We start from the raw sequence: 22,005 nt of genomic DNA on the forward strand, positions 1-22,005 counted from the left end.
TTGCATTTCTTTAGCCTAAAATCAGCGTTCTTTCTGCTCTCTGTACTTTTCACAGTATTTTACTATTATTGCTGTAATAAATTCAAAAGCATTTGTTTCTAGCTCTTTTGTTGTTTTTGACCTTAATCTTTATAAATGCTCCTCTGGATTATTCTCAGAAAGTTTATTTTGGAAGTTCAGGTTCAAAAAGGGATAAAAAGATAAGGGAGTAAAATTTTTTCATACCATCTGGGTTTCAGGTGCTTGTTGAATTTTGACTGGTTGAGATGTAAATGAAAAGTACTCTCCTAAAGAGGGGGTAGGTGAGGGAGGGAAATGGCCAAAAAAAAAAAAAGTATTCTCCTAAGTCTCCTAAAATCGAAACTATAGAAGTATGTAGTATACCAATGAAAAGTTCACCAAACCCCTCATTCCCCCATCCTCCCTTATATCTGAAGTAAATGCTTATTTGGCATATGTCTATGAAGAACTTTTTTCTGTGCATGCAAAATCGTTGTTTTAAATCCCAAGCATAGAAGTCCCTAGTGCAGATTGCTTGTACTGCCTTCCTAAGTTTTTAATTTATAGAAAAGAACATGTCGAGTGCCTGGGTGGCTCAGGGGGTTAAGCAACTGCCTTCGGCTTGGGTCATGATCCCAGGGCCCTGGGATCGAGCCCTGCGTCAGGCTCTCTGCTCCGCAGGAGGCCTGCTTTCTCCTCTCTCTCTGCGTGCCTCTTTGCCTACTTGTGATCTCTGTCAAATAAATAAAATCTTAAAAAAAGAAAAGAACATGTTCTGAGTGCATTTGCAAGAAAAGTGAAAGATATTTTTTCAATGATTTTTATTTTTAAAAATGGTCTTTTTTGAAGATTTTATTTATTTGACACAGAGACAGACATCGAGAGAGGGAACGCAAGCAGGGGGAGTAGGAGAGGGAGAAGCAGATTCCCCGCAGAGCAGGGAGCCCATCCTGAGCAGGGAACACAGGGTTCCATCCAGGACCCTGGGATCAGGACCTGAGCTGATGGCAGACGCTTAATGATTGAGCCATCCAGGTGCCCCGTTAAGTGATTTTATTTATTTATTTTTTAAAGATTTTATTTATTTATTTGACTGACAGAGATCACGAGCAGGCAGAGAGGTAGAGAGAGAGGGGGAAGCAGGCTCCCCGCTGAGCAGAAAGCCCGATGCGGGGCTCGATCCGAGGACCCTGAGATCATGACCTGAGCCGAAGGCAGAGGCTTTAACCCACTGAGCCACCCAGGCGCTCCAAAAGTGATTTTATTTTATTTATTTATTTTTTTAAAGATTTTATTTATTTACTTGACAGAGAGAGATCACAAGTAGGCAGAGAGGCAGGCAGAGAGAGAGGAGGAAGCAGGCTCCCCGCTGAGCAGAGAGCCCGATGCGGGGCTCGATCCCAGGACCCTGAGATCAGGACCCGAGCCGAAGGCAGTGGCTTAGCCCACTGAGCCACCCAGGCGCCCCCAAAAGTGATTTTAAATGAGAATTGTACTTGAGTTTAAAAAATTACCTTTCCTAGACAACCTTGAAATCCCAAAATACAAGGCAGTGATTAATGTTTTGATTTGGGGGCACTTTTTTGGTTTGTTTGCTTGTTTCTGATTGACTACAGGTAGTATAGTTAACTGCACTGACTTTTGAGTTGAGCTGCCTTAGATTAGAGATCTGGTACTCATGATAACTTTGGGCAAGTTACTTCTCCAAGCCTTGTTTTCCTCATTTGTAAAATGGGAAGACCAACATTACCTATGTAGCGGGATTGTTGAGTTGTAAACAAAATGCTGCAAAAACTACTTATTGTAATGTCTGCTACTTATTGGTGTCATCAGTGATGATGATAATAATAAATGAGCCTTTTTAAAAGATACCTTTATTTTAAGATTGTACTTTATTATACAGCTCTAAAGCCACACATGTTTTAAAATTCTAAATCCACACTGGGTCAGAACAGCTGGCCGATAAATAGATTACATTCCAAATATGTGTCAGTAGATGCCATTAGCCAAATTGAAAAAAATAATAGAAAAAGAGAGGAACTCTCTAGGAACAGTATCCTTTACTTCTTAAGAATATGTCTTGTTTTTTACATGTGGTATCTTATAATAGTTGGAATTTTGGCTATTGGATTATTTTCCTCTTGTTCTCAGCCTTTATATAAGTAGCTGTGTAGTGTTTTTAAATTAGCTACCTTTTTTTGGAGCTGGCTGGTTGTTTATATATGAAAGTATAACATTTATTCTTAGTGTAAATGTCTAGCTGTTTTCTTTGAAGGCAAGCCTAGTCCATATTTCAATTCTAATGGAAATAGTTTTATTTATTATTAATGGGAACTCTTGTTTGGTTAGCTTTTTGTGAAATAAATCTTAAATAATGAACTTTTCTGCTAATACCTCATTTATCAAGTAGATGACCGTAAGACTGGAAGCAAGGAGTGTGTCCATCTCAGCGTAGGTTATTACCCATTGTAAAATCTGGTAGTTTATTTTTTATTTTTTTTTAAATCTGGTGGTTTAAACAGTCAGAGGTTACAGAAGACCTGTTAGATTCTTAGCAGCGATGAGTAGCTTTTGTATTCTATATACTTTTTAAAGGTTTTTTGTTTACTTGAGAGAAAAAGTAAGTGATAACACAAGCCAGTGGGGAGAGGCAGAGGGAAAAGCAGACACCCTGCTGAGCAGAGAGCCCAATCCACATGGGGATGGATCCCAGGACCCCGGGACCACAACCAGAGCCAAAGGCAGACAGACACTCAACCAACTGAGCCACCTAGGTGCCTCTTTTGTATTCTGTATTGATGAGTAGCTAATTGTGTTCTATGTAAGGTTGCATAATTATTATCCATCTTGATTTTTTTTTAAGATTAGTCTATTACATTTTGTAGTGCTTCTCTCTATTGAGTTAGTACTTAATATTATTCCTGCAATTTAAAGCATGCAACTACAAATTCTTAGTCCTTGGTAATTTTCAGCTAACTTAAACCCTGTTACTAGATGTAAAAAGAAAAATTAGAGGGGCACCTGGGTGGCTCAGTCGTTAAGCGTCTGACTTCGGCTCCGGTCCATGATCCCAGGGTCCTGTGATCCCAGGGTCCTGGTATTGAGCCCCACATCTCCCAGGGTCCTGGTATCGAGCCCCACATCGGCCTCCCTGCTCAGCAGGAGGCCTGCTTCTCCCTCTCCCACTCTTCCTGCTTGTGTTCCCTCTTGCTGTGTCTTCTATCAAATAAATAAAATCTTAAAAAAAGAAAAAGAAAAATTAGATTTCATGTCTGGCTTCAGTGCTGCAAGTTCTTAGTTTCTGATATTTTTCAAGTATCTTATTTCAACCATTTTTACTAAATGTAAAAAGATAATTTAGAGTTTATTGCCGTATCATTTCTTGAAACTTTATGGTGTGCTTTCCTTTCTTTAAACATATAGTTTGAAAAATAAGACCCAACCCATTAGGCCAGTGACCAGAGTTCAGGACCCCGATGAGAATTTATCTTTCTGGGTGTCTATTAATAAAGTCAGAAAAGTTTCTAGATTTCCTGCCTTAACCATGTTTAATTATGTTTGTAGTCTTTGTGTTTTTTAATTCTTATTTTAATCCTCTTCATTTTTTATTCTAGCCATACTGCTCACCCTCATTTCCATTCCCTTGTCCCAGATGCAATCTTTTGTGCCTTTGCTGTTTCTTAAATCCTATATTCCCCAAAGCATCAAATTTCAGGAACTATAGTTTTACATTTCATTTGCTACATGTTTACATTTCTTTGGAGTGTGTGGTTTTGTTTGTATCAGACAAACATGTGTTTCTTTTTTCAGACATGTTTTTTGATGTGACATTTATGGATTTTGGCGGATAGGGGCTGGGATTTAGAGGAATAAAGGTTAGAAACTTGCTAGAATGTTTCTATTTTATATCTGATTACCTTCAAGAAGGGTTCAAGGCTTAGTATTTTACCAGTAATGATTGGAAGTTTGAGTAAAAAGAAAGTTTTATTTAAGAGACTTATGAAACTATGTAGAGTCTGTTTGATACAAATAGTTGCATGTGAAGTGAGATACAAAATAGTTGATACTAATAGTGCATTTTAAAGATCTGGAATAAAATAGAGCTTATCCCAAACTTTAAGTAATGATTCAACACCTTCCTAGTCTTGTTTCTGTCCTAGCACCTAACAGGGTACAGAGTACTTACTTAGTAAACAGTCCTTGTTGAGTCAGTTACTGCTTCCTGTGTGCAAAGCTGGGTGGATGCCATGGGAATATAGAGATCACTTAGGCCTGACCCTGAGGTGCTTATTATATTCTAGTAGGTTCATGAAATTAGTAGTTTGTGACCAGCATTTTTTTGTTATTTTTAAAGAGATTTTATTTATTTGACAGAGCACACAAGCAGGGGGAGCTACAGAGAGGAAGGGAGAATTAGGCTCCCCACTGAGCAGGGAGCAGGATGTGGGGCTCTATCTCAGGATCCTGGAATCATGACCCAAGCCAAAGGCACACGCTAAACCAACTGAGCCACCAAGGCACCCTAATAACCAGCATTTTTTTAAAAGGCCAAATAGAAAATAATCGGAGATCTTCGCACATAGTAACGATAAGCGTAGTCTCATGAAGATTTTGTTTCAGTTACATAAATTTTTTTTACGTACAATAGATTGTGACATAAAATGTACTTCTTGTTGTGGCTTGTCAAAAATTTTTGGAAGCCCCTGTTTTAGGCACACATGACTGCTTCAAACAAATATTGCTTTAAAAAGTAAGTAAAGCAGAGTTTTTAGATCATGGTGTGTATGGAAGATTATAAACAGACATGAGACTACTAAAATGGTAACAATGAGCCTTGAATGCCATGCTGAAAACTGTGGTGGTGGGGAAGATAGAAAAGGTTTATTGGGTGAGGTGAATATTTAAGTTTTTTGAGTATTTAATGTATTCATCTGGTTCAAAACCCATAAAGTATTACAGAGCATGTAGTGAAAAGTTTCACTTCCACCCTGTTTTCTACCGACCTCCCCCCAGCTAGTTCCTCTATCCACAAACATTAGTTTGGGGAGTATCTTTTTCAGTGGTGTAAATAACTGTGCGTTTTTATTATTTTGTCTTTTTTACATAAATGATATTAGACCATGCAGCACATGGTTCAGTCCTTTATACTTCTTAAAAGATTTTTTTTAAGAATTCTTTTTTTTTGAGTAATCACAATACTCAGCACATGGCTTGAACCACAATCCCAGGATCAAGATCGCATGCTCCACTGACTGAGCCAGTCAGGTGCCCCAGTCCTTTGTATTTTTTAATACCTATTATGGAATTTCTCCATAATAGTATTTGAGGAGCTTAATGAAGGGTTGTTAAGGAAGGGAAATTACTAGATCTGGTCTATATATGTTAAGAAGCAGTCAGTGCTAACTAGAGAAGCAGAGTGTTCAGTTCCAGTTTGACCTTCAAGACTCACCTTAGATGCTCCCATTCCTGCTTTTCTTGCCTCTAACATCTTAAGTAACTCTCTTAACTAAACATGGAGGAGATTGCATATAAAGCTCAGCTTAATTCTCTCTTTGTCATTATTCCCACTAGATCTTCATTTTCCTCTGGTCTTTGGGATTCTACCTTTTTACCTCTGCTCAGGAAACCTTTCCTGACTTGCTCCAGTCCTAAAGAGACTGGGTTAGGGCCTTTGCCTCGATGCTTACCCTCATCATAGCACCTAACACAATGTTTTGTAATTCTGTGTTTTCTGATCAGTTTTCTCCTTACACTATAAGCCTCTTCTATGTGTAGGACACATTGCTGGTTGTAAGTACATTAGTTTTTCGGGTATTTAACCATATTGCCTGGTTTAAGCCTCCAAAAGCATTAAAAGAATATGTGGGTACATGAACGAGCACATAGGGTCTTTTTCTCATTAAGGAGAATTGGGGGATGAGATATACACAAATAGAGTATTTAAAATAAAATACAGTATTGGGACGCCTGGGTGGCTCAGTTGGTTAAGCCACTGCCTTCAGCTCAGGTCATGATCCCAGGGTCCTGGGAATCCTTCATCCAGCTCCTTGCTCAGCAGGGAGCCTGCTTCTCTGCCTCTGCCTGCCACTGCCTGTTTGTGCACTCCCTCTTTCTCTCTCTGACAAATAAATAAAATCTTTTAAAAAAAGATACAGTATTGACTTGGTGACAAGTCAATGTGTTATGATTGGTGATAGTGCCAGGTGAGGCAGTTAAACAGAGCTTATTGGAAGAGGTGGAACCTAGCTGAGTAGTAAAGGAATATGGTATCTTGTGTGAGAAGATAAAGAGAAACACAGCAGAAGAGAATGGGAGAAGAGGGAGCTGGAGAAGTACTGAAGTGGGAAATGTGGTTGAGATAAGTACAAAGACAGAATCTAAGCAGGGAAATGAGAAATGCTGAGAAAATGAGTCCTTCAAAAGGAACATTGGATACAATGAGAAGAATACTAAAGAAGGAAGGGGAAGAGTCCATAGAGAACCAGTGTGAACAGAAAGGCTCAGAAATAAGCATAAATCCACCCTTTAGGAACTTGGGGCCTAACCTAACCCCATGGAAAGTGGCCAGAGGAGAATCAGTGGTCTTATTCCTTCCTCCTTAGCTACTGGATCTAATTGGCCTGCTGTTCCTGGTGAGGTGCAGTGACTTTCCTGCAATGATATAAGTGGTTTTCTTTAAGCTTTCTTTTCATTTGCTAATTTGTTTACTGGCCCTGCATGCTGGGAATGTGACTTCCTAGTAGGTAAGTATTTATAAAATTCCCACTAACCTACGGAACTTGGATCCTCCCTTAGAGTCAATTTTAATTGATTTTCTGCCTTTTGTTGTGGTGAGGAAGGAATCCTGGTGTTAAACTTAAGTCATTACTAGTTGGAATTATAGATTGTATCAGAGTTCATCCAAAGAGTTTTACCATGCGTGTTGTCTTAAAATTGAAAGTCTTTGATACACGTAACAAGAAACTAAAAGAAATCTGAAGTTTGTCCTTTTGGGATCTGGGTATAAAAGAAGACAAGTTAAACTATTAGAATGAAGTAAAAATAGTCATTTCTGGTATAATTAATGTTTACTTAATTGTACAAATTCTCAAACCTTTATATTTAAACATTCCTAATCTGAAATATTAGAGAAAAATACTTGGTGTTTACATCATATTCCTAATACTGCTAGCAAGAATCTATTGTTCAAAGAAAACCAAACAAAGTGTAAGTTTTAACTCAGTGGCAGTCAGACTGCCCAATCCATCGGATAAACATTGGTGAAACTGTTTTTTAAACTCAGAATGGAATTCTGCTTATGAAAACAATTAACATTTTTAAGAACAAGACAGCATTGATGTGTAGTCATGTTATAAATTGAATGTCTCCACAGGGTAGGACTTGGCTTGATTCTGTCCATCCTTAACCTGAACAGCCATAATAAATGTATTAGTTGGGTTTTTTTGGTACATCGGTTATGAAAAAGTTCACTCACATTCATATTTTGTTACTTTACTGTGTTTTAAATGGTTAAATACCCTTTTTAATAAAACAATTTAAAGAATTTGATATAAATTATCAATAACCCCATTTTCTCCTTAAACATATATGTGTTTAATCTTGCAGGCTGTAGAAAATCTCTGTTCCTACAAGATTTCTGCAAACTTGTACAAACAGCTGAGACAGATTTGTGAAGATCACATCAAAGCACAAATTCACCAGTTCAGAGAATATCCTTTTAAAAACCAAAAATACTATATTTTTATCAGTTTCCTCCTTTCTCATCCCTCACTATTTAACCCAACTTGAAATGCAGTTGCCTGTGTTTTGTAGATTTGTTACTGTTCCTTACAGTTCTGGAGAAATAAGAAAAGAGTTGTTGACTTTTCAACTTTAAGTTCCAAGTCTGCATTGTGATGTTAGTGCAAATAAGATGTCCTTATGTCTTTACCCTTTTTGTCCAGACAAATTTCCATTTAAGGAAAAATAATCTAAGGGAAATCGTAACCAACATAATGCTCTCTTATGTGTAAGACTTACTCTAAAATGTATTTAGTGGAACCTGAAACTTTTTTACAGTTTAAGGAATAGCATTTTGTTCTGTAAGTGCTATTTAGATTTTTTTTTAAGATTTTATCTGTTTGCAAGAGGGAGTGAGCACAGGCAGGGGGAGAAGCAGGCTCCCCGCTGAGCAAGGAGCCCCATAAGTGACTTGATCCTAGAACCCTGGGATCATGATCTGGGCTGAAGGCAGGCACCTAACTGACTGAGCCACCCAGGCATGCCTATTTTTATTTAGTGTGTGATGCTCCCTATTTAAGACAAATATGCTCTTACATTTCTTTTTCTTTTTTTTAAAAGATTTTATTTATTTATTTGACAGAGATCACAAGTAGGCAGAGAGGCAGGCAGAGAGAGGGGGGGGGAAGCAGGCTCCCTGCTGAGCAGAGAGCCTGATGCGGGGCTCTATCCCAGGACGCTGGGATCATGACCTGAGCCGAAAGCAGAGACTTTAACCAACTGAGCCACCCAGGCGCCCCTGCTCTTACATTTCTTATATTATTTGTACTAAGCACTTAAAAATATCCTTGACGTGTCTCAGGGATTCATTGGATAGTGTTCTTTTTCTAAAGAAAATTGATAGATGCTGGCAAAACCATTGCAGACAAATGGTAAGCTGGAAAAAGTATTATGTTTCAGCTAAATATTGTAGTTAAATAAATTTTTTCAAATACGTGGATGTTAGTTTTAAAAGCTTTGCAGTGTGGTGGGGGGTAGTGCCTCAATATCCGCTCTTTTTCTGAATTGAACACTAATTTGGTTTAAGCTTTCTAGTTTAAAACTGTAGGTTATAGGGAAACCACCATTTTAAATTGACTTGCACCTTAGGATCATTTTTGTCACACTTAACCAAAAAGTACCTCATTTTTTTAAAAGTTACATATTTGTCTGTTAGTCGTGATGGATGTCCTACCCACCTACTCCATTGCCTGTGAAGGTACCTGGTGGGTCCTGCCTAGTTCTTCACATCACCACTTTTTCCTTTCTCCTTAATCTGGTATTTTTTAAATACCTTATATTCTGCAAACTAAAAAAAAAATCTAAAAATCCCCCTACCCAAAACCACACATGTACAATTTAGGGCACCTTCATCCTGAATGAACTTTGTTTCTGAGGAAAAATTATATATGTGTCCCCTTAATTCCCTGTTTTTATTTTCAGTTACATCTCAAGTTGCAGAGAAGTCTTAGGACCATTTTAAGTGTCCCTCTTCTAGAAACTACAGCAAGGATTAAGACAATAGAATAGTTTAATAAAAATGATTTGGGCATATTCTCAGGTAGATTTCTTTATCTGTATGTAGTAGTCTAGTATATGTAAAAGTAAACCCTGCAATTTTATTATTTAATCAAGAGCAAATGTTTCAGCTTAACAAAATATAAAAATCGATTTCTTTTTTGTTGGCAGATCATGATCAGGAGCATTTTTCTGTTTCTGGATAGAACTTACGTTCTGCAAAATTCAATGCTACCCTCCATTTGGTAAGGATGCCAGAAAAAAATGCAAAAAAATTTGTTACAAATCATAGTCAAATCTTAATTACACTAATGGAAAGAGAGTAAGTGGTACTATGAATATTCTCCCCAAAACTCAAATTTGGCTTCTAGACTTATATTTATAGCAGTTTTACCTAGTTTTGCCTAGTCCAATACTGGTGATAGCTAACATTCCCTGAGCATATAATAACTTAATGAAGAAGTTTTTTTGTTAGCTAAGGGGATTAAAGTTTGCCCTGGACTGTCTAGGAGTGTGCATTATTTTGTTGCTTATCAAGAGTTTGCCCATTATCTGCTAACATTGCTATGGATTTTGTTGCTTACCAGGAATTTGCTCATTATCTGTTAACATTGCCATGGAAAATTCCATGTAAACACAAAAATAGAATAGTATAATGAGCTCTTTCCCCCACCTTGTGCCTAGCATCTACCTACAGCAATTATCAGAGAGTTTACTGATTTTTGAGTACTGAAGCCAGATGACAAATGACCAATTAAGCCTTCATTACCAGTACAGTGAAAGCCATTTTGTCTTTGAACTAATTTTGTCTCATGATTTGACCAAGGAAGAAATCCACCAAAGGAAGTAATACAAAACTTAGTTATGGAGAAAGACAGGAATTTAGCTTCAGTTCTCATTAAAGACTAAATGAGTTTCCTGTATGCTTTAACTCTAATAATGTGTAAAATTTAATTTGTGGATTTTATCTTTTTACAATTGCTGCTTCAGATCTCAAGCCCTAATTAACATGCAGTGAGAAGTTAAGCAGACCTCTCTAGAAGTGGTATTGTTGTCAATTAATTTTGATCCTATATATTTTTTATTTTAGGGACATGGGACTGGAGTTATTTAGGGCTCATATTATAAGTGATCAGAAAGTCCAGAATAAGACAATTGATGGCATTCTTCTCTTGATTGAGAGGGAAAGGAATGGTGAAGCAATTGATAGAAGTTTACTCCGAAGCCTTTTAAGCATGCTCTCTGATTTGCAAGTAAGTTAACTTCAATTACAGAGCTGATTGCTATTCCTAGTTTGGTGTTTAAAAAACAGATTCATAGTGCTGTTCATATAGAGGCAATTTAATAAATATTTATTGAATAAATGAACTCCTTTATTTTCATCCCTCCTCCCAGATTTATCAGGATTCTTTTGAACAACGATTTTTGGAAGAAACTAATCGGCTCTATGCAGCTGAAGGCCAAAAATTAATGCAGGAAAGAGAGGTATTTAAAAATCATGATTAATAAATCCGCTATGTCTCACGATAGACCTTACATTCTAGAACACAAGCTGCCCTTGGCATTTATCTTGACAACATTGTGATGCTTTTTTTCTCATTTAGGTGCTCCTTTCTTTTCTCTCTTCTTAGAGGCTATAATTCTGGATCATAAACTATTTATAGGTTATATATGATTCAACCCTGTCACATTGGACAGGGCTGCTCCCGGGGTCTTTTGGACTTGACATTTTCTGAAGGATTTATGGGGAGGAAAACAATAATATAAAAAAAAAACTGTCTTTGTAGGTTCCTGAATATCTTCATCATGTTAACAAACGTCTAGAAGAAGAAGCAGACAGACTTATTACTTACTTAGATCAGACCACCCAGTAAGTATTATATTAGCCTAATAGACTTTAACCAGTGTCGTTGAATCACTTAAGGTACTTAAATTTTTAACAGTTATTTTCTCTATACAAATTTTGTCTGCCCCAGTTAATTAGATTTAATCAGGTAAATCTAATGTGTGTATGTGTGTGTGTTTAAAAATTTAAATATAAAAATTTAAATTTAATATTACTAGAGGAGCACCTGGCTGGTTCAGTTGGTAGAGCATGTGACTCTTGATCTCAGAGTCATGAGTTCAAGCCCCATGCTGGGGGTAGAGCTTACATCTGTAAAAAATGAAAAAAAAATTATATTAGAACCTGATGTGATCTTTGAAATCTAAAGGCTGTTTAAAGTTCAGTAGATGTTTGGAGGAGAAACTGTTTCTTTGCTTTCCTAAATATTACCGACCAAGGAGTTCCTGTAAGCAGCATAGATAACTACTTTCCTAATAAAAGCAGAGAAACTTGGAAAAAGCCAGCCACAGCAAGACCATGGAAATACTTATTTTTTAAAAAGATTTTATTTATTTATTTGACAGAGGGAGAGAAAGAGATCACAGGTAGGCAGAGAGGCAGGCAGAGAGAGAGGGGAAGCAGCTCTCTGCTGAGCAGAGATCCCAATGCAGGGCTCAATCCCAGGACCCTGAGACCATGACCTAAGCCAAAGGCAGAGGCTTAACCCACTGAGCCACCAAGGCGCCCCCCTTCTTATGGTATGAGTAAAGTAATTCTGAGCACCAATACATTTAAACAGAGGATAGGGATATTGAAATTGACATAACACAAGCTATTTGAGGGGTGCTTGGGTTCCTCAGTTGGTTAAGCATCCCTGCTCTTGCTTTTGGCTCAGGTTATGCATGATGTCAGAGTATTGAGATGGAACCCTGAGTCAGGCTCAGGCACTGGAGCCTGCTTGGGATTCTTTCTCTCCCTCTCCTCCCCCCATCTCTCTATTTTATTTTTTTTAAGGATTTACTTATCCATTTTAGAGAGAGAACTGGGGGAGAGGAAGAAAGCAAATCCGAAGTACACTCCCCTCTGAGTGTGGAGCGCCATGTGGGAGCTTGATTCCACAAGCCCAAGATAAATGACCTGAGCCCAGATCGAGAGTCAGGCACCTAACTGTCTGAACCAGCCAGGCATCCCTTTGTGCTCTCTCCTTAAAAAAAGGTGCAGCAGCATCAAGCTGTTTGTTCCCCCACCCCCACCCCCAGAAAGACTTTTAAGTTTTCAGCAAAGTCAAATGTCAGTAATTCTAAACCTTTTTTTCCTTGTAGGAAGTCATTAATTGCCACTGTAGAAAAACAACTTCTAGGTGAACACCTAACCGCAATTCTTCAGAAAGGTAATTGACCAGTTGGTAAAGAGATCACTTTTAAAATGGTAGCAGCAAATAAGTAAAAAAAAAAAATTCTTAAGGATTACCCTTTTGAGAAGTTTGATACTTGTGGCTGCTTTTCTGAGAATGGACATAACCCTTTCTCCCCATGTATCAATGGTAAACTTTGAGGAGATGGTTCTTGGCTTAACTTAAAGATACAGGAACTGAAAATGAGAGGGGTCCACTAACACCAATAAAAAACCCCAAAAGAGGGAATGTGGGAATTCTTTCCTTAATTTCTTCTTACACTAAAGTGTACTTGTATAAAACCAAGGACTTCTTTTTTTTCTTTGCTATATTTTTTAAATTTTTAAATTTTTTATTAACATATAATATATTATTAGCCCCAGGGGTACAGGTCTGTGAATCACCAGGTTTAAACACTTCACAGCACTCACCATAGCACATACCCTCCCTAATGTCCATAACCCAACCACCCTCTCCCTACAAAACCAAGCACTTCTAATCCTGAGTGATCATAAGGGTAAACCCTGAATTTTACTTTGACAGTGCCAGAGATAGGTAGAAACCTTACTTTCTGTCCAGCCATCTTTTCTTTTATATAAAATGGTATATTTTAGAACCTTAATGCAGAATACTATTAGTTCATTCTGAAAATCAGATACATTGAATCTTGTTCAGACTTGGCTTATTAATGCATGGTTTTTGAAATACTACAGACCATATCCAGTACTCTGAAATACAGTGATGTATATACTAATTAGTGCCAGATGTAGTATGGCCACTGCACATACGAGTGAGTTATTTATAATGTGTATTTGAGTAAATAGGTTTTTACAAATTGGTTTATACATCTGAGCTACCATGCTCAGTGGCACAAATAATTATAGAATTGTTCTTGTATTTATATAAACTAAGGCTTTCTATATTTAGTTTTCATTTGGAAAGGTGATTTATCTGTTTGGATTTAATAGAGAGCAAATCTTTATATTAAAATTCATAGACTAGTAATAGTTTAGATCAGTATCACAATAATAATTTAACTTAATTTTCATTAAAATGCCTGGCGTTTTTGTTCACTATTTTTAATGGCAAAATGTTTGAAAATCCAGGCTTAAATAACCTCCTTGATGAAAACCGAATTCAAGATTTATCTCTTCTGTATCAACTCTTCAGTAGAGTTCGAGGTGGGGTTCAGGTTCTCCTGCAGCAGTGGATTGAATATATTAAGGTAATAACAACCTGTCATTTTTTTCTCTTATGTCTTAAAATCTATAAACTCAGTACATATCAGCAAACATTTCTTACATGTTAGACCCAGTTGTTTTTTAAGTAATGGGAGTTTTGAGGGCAGTCAACGTGAGAATGATAGCTGTGTAACAGATCCACAAAAAAAGTTATCTTATTGATGTCTGATGGGATTTCTAGCTCTAATATTTAGAACAGTGAATGTGGGGGGACAAAAGAGGACTTTTTTGGGGTCCAAAATTTCTTTCCCTTCTTCAGTCTTACACTGAAGCCAGATTGCCATTTAAAAAAAAAAATTAAAACCTGACTAATTTAAAAGTAGGGACAAAAGCCTGGAGGCTCATAATAATGCCCCATTGTAATGCTGTACACCCAGTAGGGGTCATTCCTTCCTTTGTGATTATAGACAAATGGTTATTAGTCTTGATGTTTAATGACTTTATTTTTCTTTTCCAGACTTCCAGAACAGTTTTATTCTAACATTTTGAATTTTAAAAATATGTATACCTACTTAAAATATGATTTGGGAATTGTTTTCATCAGAGATAATCCCAATTTTAAAAAGTGGTCATTTTTGTTTTTTAGGCATTTGGCAGCACTATTGTAATTAATCCTGAAAAAGATAAAACCATGGTTCAAGAATTGCTGGATTTTAAAGATAAGGTTGACCATATAATTGATATTTGCTTTCTGAAAAATGAAAAATTTATCAATGCCATGAAGGAAGCATTTGAGACATTCATTAACAAAAGACCGAACAAGCCTGCTGAACTTATAGGTATTTTTCCAGTCTTTTTTTTTTCCCAGCTATTTAATGTTCTTTTACTCATAAAATTTCAGTCAGTTTGAAATTTTGACAAGGGTGTGTAGTTTAACACCTTTATTTGGGGTTGCTTAAGAGGTAGTTAGTTTCTAAGAACCTAGATATAAGAAATAAGTCCTTCAACGTAAAGAACATCTCAAGTTCACGTGTCAAACATAATGTTCTTTATAAGATAATACATTAAACCCTATTTGCTCTTATTTATACTAAGCTGGATACCTGTTTTCTAAGCCTGTAGCAATTTAGAGGTGGGGCAGGGTGCTACTTCTAGAACCCCACACTTCATGCTACAAGAGAGGGTAGCAAGAAATTAGTTTCTAGCCTGCAAGGACAAACGTCCAGGACAAAAAATAAGCTTAATAATTTGGGCCCATGTAGTATAAGGCTATGGTATACAGCAGTGTTTCTCAGATTTCCCTACCAAACTACCCTTTAATTTCAGAAAGAGAGGTACCCTGTGATGAAAGTCTAGTGTCTTCTGCCAGAAGGATGAAATTTCATTGGTCTACTATTTACCCTTTAATTTTTTAACAAAATTTGCCTTTTACTCTGTGATGCATCTGGTTTGTTTTAATAAGTAGTGTTTAAGATTGCTTAACATCAGTGTGAAATGGACACCCCAGAGGATGGGCGAGGTCTTTCAGTGGCTTTTTTTTTTTTTTGAGATGTACTTGACATACAATATTATGTGAGTTTCTAGATGTACAACATAGTGATTCAGTGTTTGAATGCATTGTGAAATGGTCACTGCAATAAGCCTAGTTACCATCTGTCCCCTTACAGAGTTAATACAATGTTTGTGGACTGTATTCCCTATGCTGTATATTACATCCCCATGACTGACTTATCTTATAGCTGAATTTGTACTTTATCATCTTCATCCATTTTGGCACCCCAACCCCCCTTCGCTCTGGCATCCACCAATCTGTTGTCTGTATTTGGGTCTGAATTTTGGTTTTGTTCTGTTTTTTAGATTCCACATGTAAGTGAAATCACGTGGTATTTGTCTTATTTCTCTTTCTTCATTTCACTTAGCATAAAACCCTTAAGATCCATGTTACTGCAGAAGGCAAGATTTCTTTCTTTTCATGGCTGAGTAGTATTCTGTTACACACACACCCACACACACCCTTCTTTATCCATTCATCCATTGATGAACACTTAGGTTGTTTCCCTACCTTGGATATTGTAGGTAATGCTGTAGTGAACATAGAGGTGTGCATGTTTTTTTTTTTTTTTTAAGATTTTATTTATTTATTTGACAGAGAGAGATCACAAGTAGGCAGAGAGGCAGGCAGAGAGAGAGGAGGAAGCAGGCTCCCTGATGAGCAGAGAGCCCAATGCAGGACTCAATCCCAGGACCCTGAGATCATGACCTGAGCCGAAGGCAGAGGCTTAACCCACTGAGCCACCCAGGCGCCCCTAGGTGTGCATGTTTTTGAATTAGTGTTCGCATTATCTTTGTAGTGGAATTGCTCAGTCATGTGGTGTGGCTCTATTAATTTTCTGAGGAACCTGCGTAATGTTTTCCACAGTGCCTGCACCAGTTTGCATTCCCACCAACAGTGCACAAGGATTCCCTTTTCTCCACATCTTCACCAGCACCATTTTTTGTCTTTTCCATACTAGCTATTATGACAGATGTGAGTTGATACCCCAGTATGATTTTGATTTGCATTTCCTTGTAGTGATATTGAGCATCTTTTCATGTGCTTGTTGGCCATCTGTTTGTCTTTGGAAAAAGACATTTATATCTTCTGCCAATTTTTTAATGGATTTTTTGGTTAAGTGAGTTGTATGGGTTCTTTATTTTGGGTTCTTTATACCCTATAGGATATATGATTTGCAGATATCTTCATTCCATCTTTTCCCAAAAAGGTTTCCTTTTCATTTTGTTGATGGTTTCCTTCTCTGTGCAGAAGCTTTTTAGTTTGAAGTCCTCTGTTTGTTTATTTTTGCATTTGGAGTCAGATTCAGAAAAAAAAAAAAAAACACTGCTTAGACCTATATCCAGGAGTCTACAGCCTGTTTTCTCTTATAGGAGTTTTATGGTTTCAGGTCTTCATCCATCCATTAAAAAGACATTCAAGTCTCTAATCCATTTTGAGTTAATTTTTTTTGTATGGTGTAAGATCCTGATCCAGTTTAATTCTTTTGTGTGTGGCTGTCCAGGTTTCCCAATACCATTTATTGAAGAGACTTGACTTTTTTCCCATCGTATATTCTTGCCTCCTTTGGTATAAATTAATTGACCATATAAGCATGGGTCTATATCTGGGTTCTCTATTCATTGATATGTATGTCTCTTGATGTGTTAATACCATACTGTTTTGATTAGTACTATAGGGTTTTTTAAAAATTTGTTTGTTTTTTTAAAATATGGAATGTGGGGCTCCTGGGTAGCTCAGTCATTAAGCATCTGTCTTCGGCTCAAGTCATGATTCCAGAGCCCTGGGATTGAGCCTGATATCGGGTTCCCGCTCGGGAGGCCTGCTTCTCCCTCTCCCACTCCCTCTGCTTGTGTTCCCTCTCTCACTATCTCTCTCTCTGTCAAATAAATAAATAAAATCTTTTAAAAAATAAAAAATTAAAAAGATAACTATGAAATGCTTCATGAATTTGTATGTCATCCTTGCAAGGGGCCACTCTAATCTCTGTATCCTTCCAGTTTTTGTTATATATGCTGCCAAAGTGAGCACTGATTACTACAGTTTCGTAGTATAGTTTGAAATCGGAGCATGATACCTCTGGCCTTATTATTTCTCGAGATTAGTTATTTGGGATCTTTTGTGGTTCCATTCCTACTTTTAAATTACTTGTTATAGTTTTGTGGAAAATACCATTGGAATTTTAATAGGGATTGCATTGAATCTGTAGATTACTTCAGGTGGTATGGACATACTAACATTAGTAAGTCCTCTGATCCATGAGAATGATATATTTTTCCATGTCTTTTTCTATCTTCAGTTTCTTTCATCAGTATCTTGTAGTTTTCCATGTACAGGTCTTTCACCTCCTTGGTTAAATTTATTTTTAGTGGTGGGCACCTGGGTGGCTCAGTCAGTTAAGTGGCTGCCTTTGGCTTAGGTCACGATTTCATGGGTCCTAGGATCAAGCCCTGTGTTAGGCTCCCTACTCAGCAAGGAGTCTGCTTCTCTCTCTCTCCCTCTACCCCTCCCCTGCTTGTGCTCTCTCTCTCAAATAAACAGATGAACTCTTTTCAAAAAATTTACTTTTAGGTATTTTATTATTTATTTTTTAAAGATCTATTTATTTGAGAGAGAGCAGTGGAAAGGGGCAGAGTGAGAGGGAGAAAGAGTCTTAATGCAGACTCCACGCCGAGCATAGAGCCTGGCGAGGGATTCCTTTTTCTGAGCCTGAGATCCCGAGCTAAGCTGAAACCAAGAGTCAGATGCTTAATCCAGTGCTCTTGTATTTTATTCTTTTTGATGCAGTTGTAAATGGGATTGTTTTCTTGAGTTCTATTTCTGATAGTTCATTATTAGTGTATAGAAACACAACAGACTTTTGTATATTTTGTTTTCTGCAACTTTACTGAATTCATTTATTCTAATAGCTCCTCGGTCTTTAGGGTTTTCTTCTAGTGTCATGTCATGTGCAGATAGTGACAGTTTTACTTCTTCCTTTCCACTTTGTTAGGCCTTTTATTTCTTTTCCTTTCCTAATTGCTGTGATGAGACTTCAATACAATGTTGAGTAAGAGTGGAGATAGTGGGTATTTTTGTCTCATTCCTGATCTTAGAGGAAAAGCTTTCAGCTTTTCTGTTGAGTATGAGATTAGCTGTGGGTATGTCATATATGGCCTTTATTTTGTCGAAGTATGTTCGTGCTATACCCACTTTGTTGAGATTTTTTTATCCTAAATGAATGTTGAATTTCATCAAATGCTTTTTCTATGTCTGTTGATGATCATATGATCTTTATCTTTAATTTGGTTAATGTGATATATCATGTTGACTGATCTGTGAATATTGAACCATCCTTTCATCCCCTAAATAAATCCCACTTGATCATGGTGTATGATCCTTTCAGTGTATTGTTGAATTCAGCTAGGAGGCTATGTGGAAAGTGCAGTGGTGGTATCTGCCAGCAACTTGATCTCTAGGGAGCATATTAGCTGTATCCTGCCTCTCCAGCTGATACGCCCTCAGGTCAGCAAATGTATCTTTCACACATAGTGTAGGTCCTTTTCAAACTGCTGTTTTTTCACTGGGTCTTGGGGTGAGCCAGGCAATAAGAGGGTCCCCTAAGAGTGGACTCTCCATTTCCTTTAGCACTTTGGGATCCCCGGAAATCAGTTCTGTTGGTTTTTAAAGTCAGATGTTTCAGGTGCTTCTTTCTGTGGTGCAGATCACTGGGGCCAGGGTGCCTGAAGTAAGACACCAACCCCTTATTCCTCCAAGAGAAGCACCTGTCTGGTGAAATCTTTCCCTATTGTGTGTTGCTATACCTGTGTGGTCTCTGCCTCTCCTACCTATCTTGAAGTGATCTTCTTATCCTTTGTTGTGGAGAACAGTTCATCTAGTTTTCAGATGTTTTTCAAAAGGAAATGTCCTGGGGCGCCTGGGTGGCTCAGTAGTTTAAAGCCTCTGCCTTCGGTTCAGGTCATGGTCCCAGGGTCCTGGGATCGAGCCCCACATCGGGCTTTCCGCTCAGCGGGGTATCTGCTTCCTGCTTTCTCTTTCTCTGCCTGTCTCTCTGCCTACTTGTGAACTCTGTCTGTCTAATAAATAAAAAAATCTTAAAAAAAAAAAAAAAAAGGAAATGTCCCATGTAGCTGTAGCTGGGAGTGTGTTCATGGGAGGAGGTGAGTTCAGACTCTTCCTGTGCTGCCATCTTGGACCTCCTGACCATCTTCAGGGGCTTTGATGACTCCAGCATGGTTCTGTATACACTATCCCCCCTCCCAAGATACCACTACCCCATTTTAATATGCATCAAGATAGTGGAAGTGGAAAGTACATTATGGGATCCAGGAGACTTGGGTTTGAGTTCAGGCTCTGGTATTTATTAGCTCTGTGGCAGTGAATAAGTCACTTGCTGTCCTTGACTTTAGAGACTTTAAAAAATGCATGTATACCTCTGGAACATTAAAAACTCAGTGTATCACACTCCTATTCAGGTATATATAGTGTCTGGTACCTTACAGATACTCATGATCCCTAAATATGATCACTAAACAATAAACTTTCCTCCCATTTTAGCTAAGTATGTAGATTCAAAGCTTCGTGCAGGCAACAAAGAAGCTACAGATGAAGAACTTGAAAAAATGTTGGATAAAATTATGATCATATTTAGATTTATCTATGGTAAGTGTTTTTTAAACTTTTTCTTTTGAAACAGAACACTCAGCAGAGAAACTATGAAGAATAGTCAATCAGGAGGGACGATTTATTTGGGAGTTAGATATTGAAAATTGTATTATTTTTGTTGCATTTAATTCATTAGGGTACTTGAGGAATATTGCTTAATTGCCTTATGCTGCTACTTATTCCATTTATTAAGAGCGTTGATTTTTGCTACTTGTTTTAATTTCTGTTGATGCTAAAGCCACCAACTGACTAAAGTTTTTTTTTTTTTTTTTTTTTAAGAAAAGTTAATGCAGTCTTAATTCTTTACAGCAAAGAACTTTTGGAATAACCAACATAGTATCTACCTCTAATGTCTGTTGCATAATGAACTAGGGCCAAATGTATAAATTTAAATAACTTGGAGTAATGGTGTGATTTATTAAGCACATTAGAGCAATTTTTGTCAGAACTTTTTATTGGACTCTTATGAGTTGTATTTTATTATTTAACATAGGTAAGGATGTTTTCGAGGCCTTCTATAAGAAAGATTTAGCCAAGCGCCTGCTAGTTGGGAAGAGTGCATCTGTAGATGCTGAAAAATCGATGCTGTCCAAACTTAAACATGGTATGATTGTCATCTTTCTGTTCCTTTTCTTTGATCTCTGAGGGAAAATGTTGGCTTAATTTTTGCTCTTTAATTGCCTCTTTGATTAATCATTGTTCATATGATGAAAATGTAAATTGAGTAAGCTCATGAGGTTTCCAACCTAGTGTACATATCCAGAGCTGCTGCAGTTTTTTTAAAAAAAAATAAAGCATTGTTCTTGTTTTTATTATTTGTATAAATATTTCCATTTATCTTAAGCCTAAATAGTAGATAAGGTTACTGCAGGATTAAAGAGTTTGACTCTGAATTAGTGGGGCATACACTTTAGGATAACATTTTTTCATTTTTGTGATAATATTTCATGCTAAAGTAAGTTTTATATTTCTCATTTCCAATATTCTTTGTTTTTACCACTTTAAAATATTATAAATGTATAAATATTTTTAATAGAATGTGGAGCTGCTTTCACCAGCAAACTTGAAGGAATGTTTAAAGACATGGAGCTTTCTAAAGACATCATGATTCAGTTCAAACAGGTAAAAGTGAGTTAAACTCTTAATTTCTCAAACTTAACTATATTTAGTTATCTTCTTGTGATTTGCACTGAAGAGGATAAATAGAAACCTGTATTTGTAAATACGTTATAGCAGCTTAGATGATACATTAGAGCGAAAAAAATCACCAACAAAATGATTTGACCTACTTCAGAACTTATTCCCAGTATGTCTACCCACAGTAACAAAAAACAAAATGTGTTGACTGAAGTCAGGACAAGAAAAACTATAGCTAGATCATGAGAACAGGGCTTTTGCTAGCATCTAGTCGCTTTTGGTGATTGGTATGTTTAAAGCTGTCAGTAGGGAAGGAGGAGAGGTGATAGAATGTTTGGATAAGGCCTTTGGGGGACATTGAGAATGAAAAGCTAGATCTGTAGTATTGCAGATTTTGGTAGAAGGTGGTTTTGAAATACTTAAAAGCATATGTAATAGTGATCACAAATTAGATTTTCCTCTCAGGGTTTTAGTAATGACTTCTTTACCACTATATTGCTATGGTAGGAGCTGAGAGTGGGCCACACAAGAGCAAGATCATGGTCCTATAGTAGTGACAGAGTAGGGTTTATCTGCTTTGCCCTTTCCCCTTCTTCTTCCTTCCCCTCCTCAGGTTACTCCCTGCAAACATGCAGTGGAACAAGTGAAAAACCAGAGACTTGGGTTGGCTGGTGGGGTGAGGAATGGAGGTTTGCTACAAGGTGTTTCAAGTCACATAGAGGTCTCCAAAGGTGGGGACTACAGGTGGTGGGGGAAAAGAATGGAGAATGAGGGGTGCCTGGGTGGCTCAGTTGGTTAAACAACTGCCTTGGGCTCAGGTCATGGTACCAGAGTCCCAGGATTGAGTCCCGCTTCAGGCTCCCTGCTTAGCGGGAAGCCTCCTTCTCCCTCTGACCCTCCTCTCTCTTCTCTCTCTCTCCCACTTTCTCTCAAATAAATAAAATATTTAAAAAAAAAAAAAAAGGAGAATGAGATT

The 22,005-nt window shown here is 37.4% G+C and overlaps 1 protein-coding gene across 3 annotated transcripts in view; it reads left to right on the forward strand.

Moving 5' to 3' along the window:
- Positions 1-22,005, forward strand: part of CUL4B (cullin 4B) — a 50,838-nt gene that overhangs the window by 19,653 nt on the left and 9,180 nt on the right. For all 3 annotated transcript variants that reach the window (XM_082716263.1, XM_082716262.1, XM_082716264.1), the window contains exons 4-15: positions 7,606-7,709; positions 8,582-8,651; positions 9,448-9,521; positions 10,367-10,529; positions 10,672-10,761; positions 11,064-11,146; positions 12,424-12,491; positions 13,601-13,719; positions 14,322-14,514; positions 19,785-19,889; positions 20,386-20,496; positions 20,929-21,014. In XM_082716263.1, coding sequence (XP_082572389.1) covers positions 7,606-7,709; positions 8,582-8,651; positions 9,448-9,521; positions 10,367-10,529; positions 10,672-10,761; positions 11,064-11,146; positions 12,424-12,491; positions 13,601-13,719; positions 14,322-14,514; positions 19,785-19,889; positions 20,386-20,496; positions 20,929-21,014 — 1,266 coding nt within the window. The remainder of the gene's footprint in view (positions 1-7,605; positions 7,710-8,581; positions 8,652-9,447; positions 9,522-10,366; positions 10,530-10,671; positions 10,762-11,063; positions 11,147-12,423; positions 12,492-13,600; positions 13,720-14,321; positions 14,515-19,784; positions 19,890-20,385; positions 20,497-20,928; positions 21,015-22,005) is intronic.

This window comes from Mustela nivalis (assembly GCF_964662115.1).
Source record: "Mustela nivalis genome assembly, chromosome: X".
In the NCBI taxonomy this organism is placed as follows: Eukaryota; Metazoa; Chordata; class Mammalia; order Carnivora; family Mustelidae; genus Mustela; species Mustela nivalis.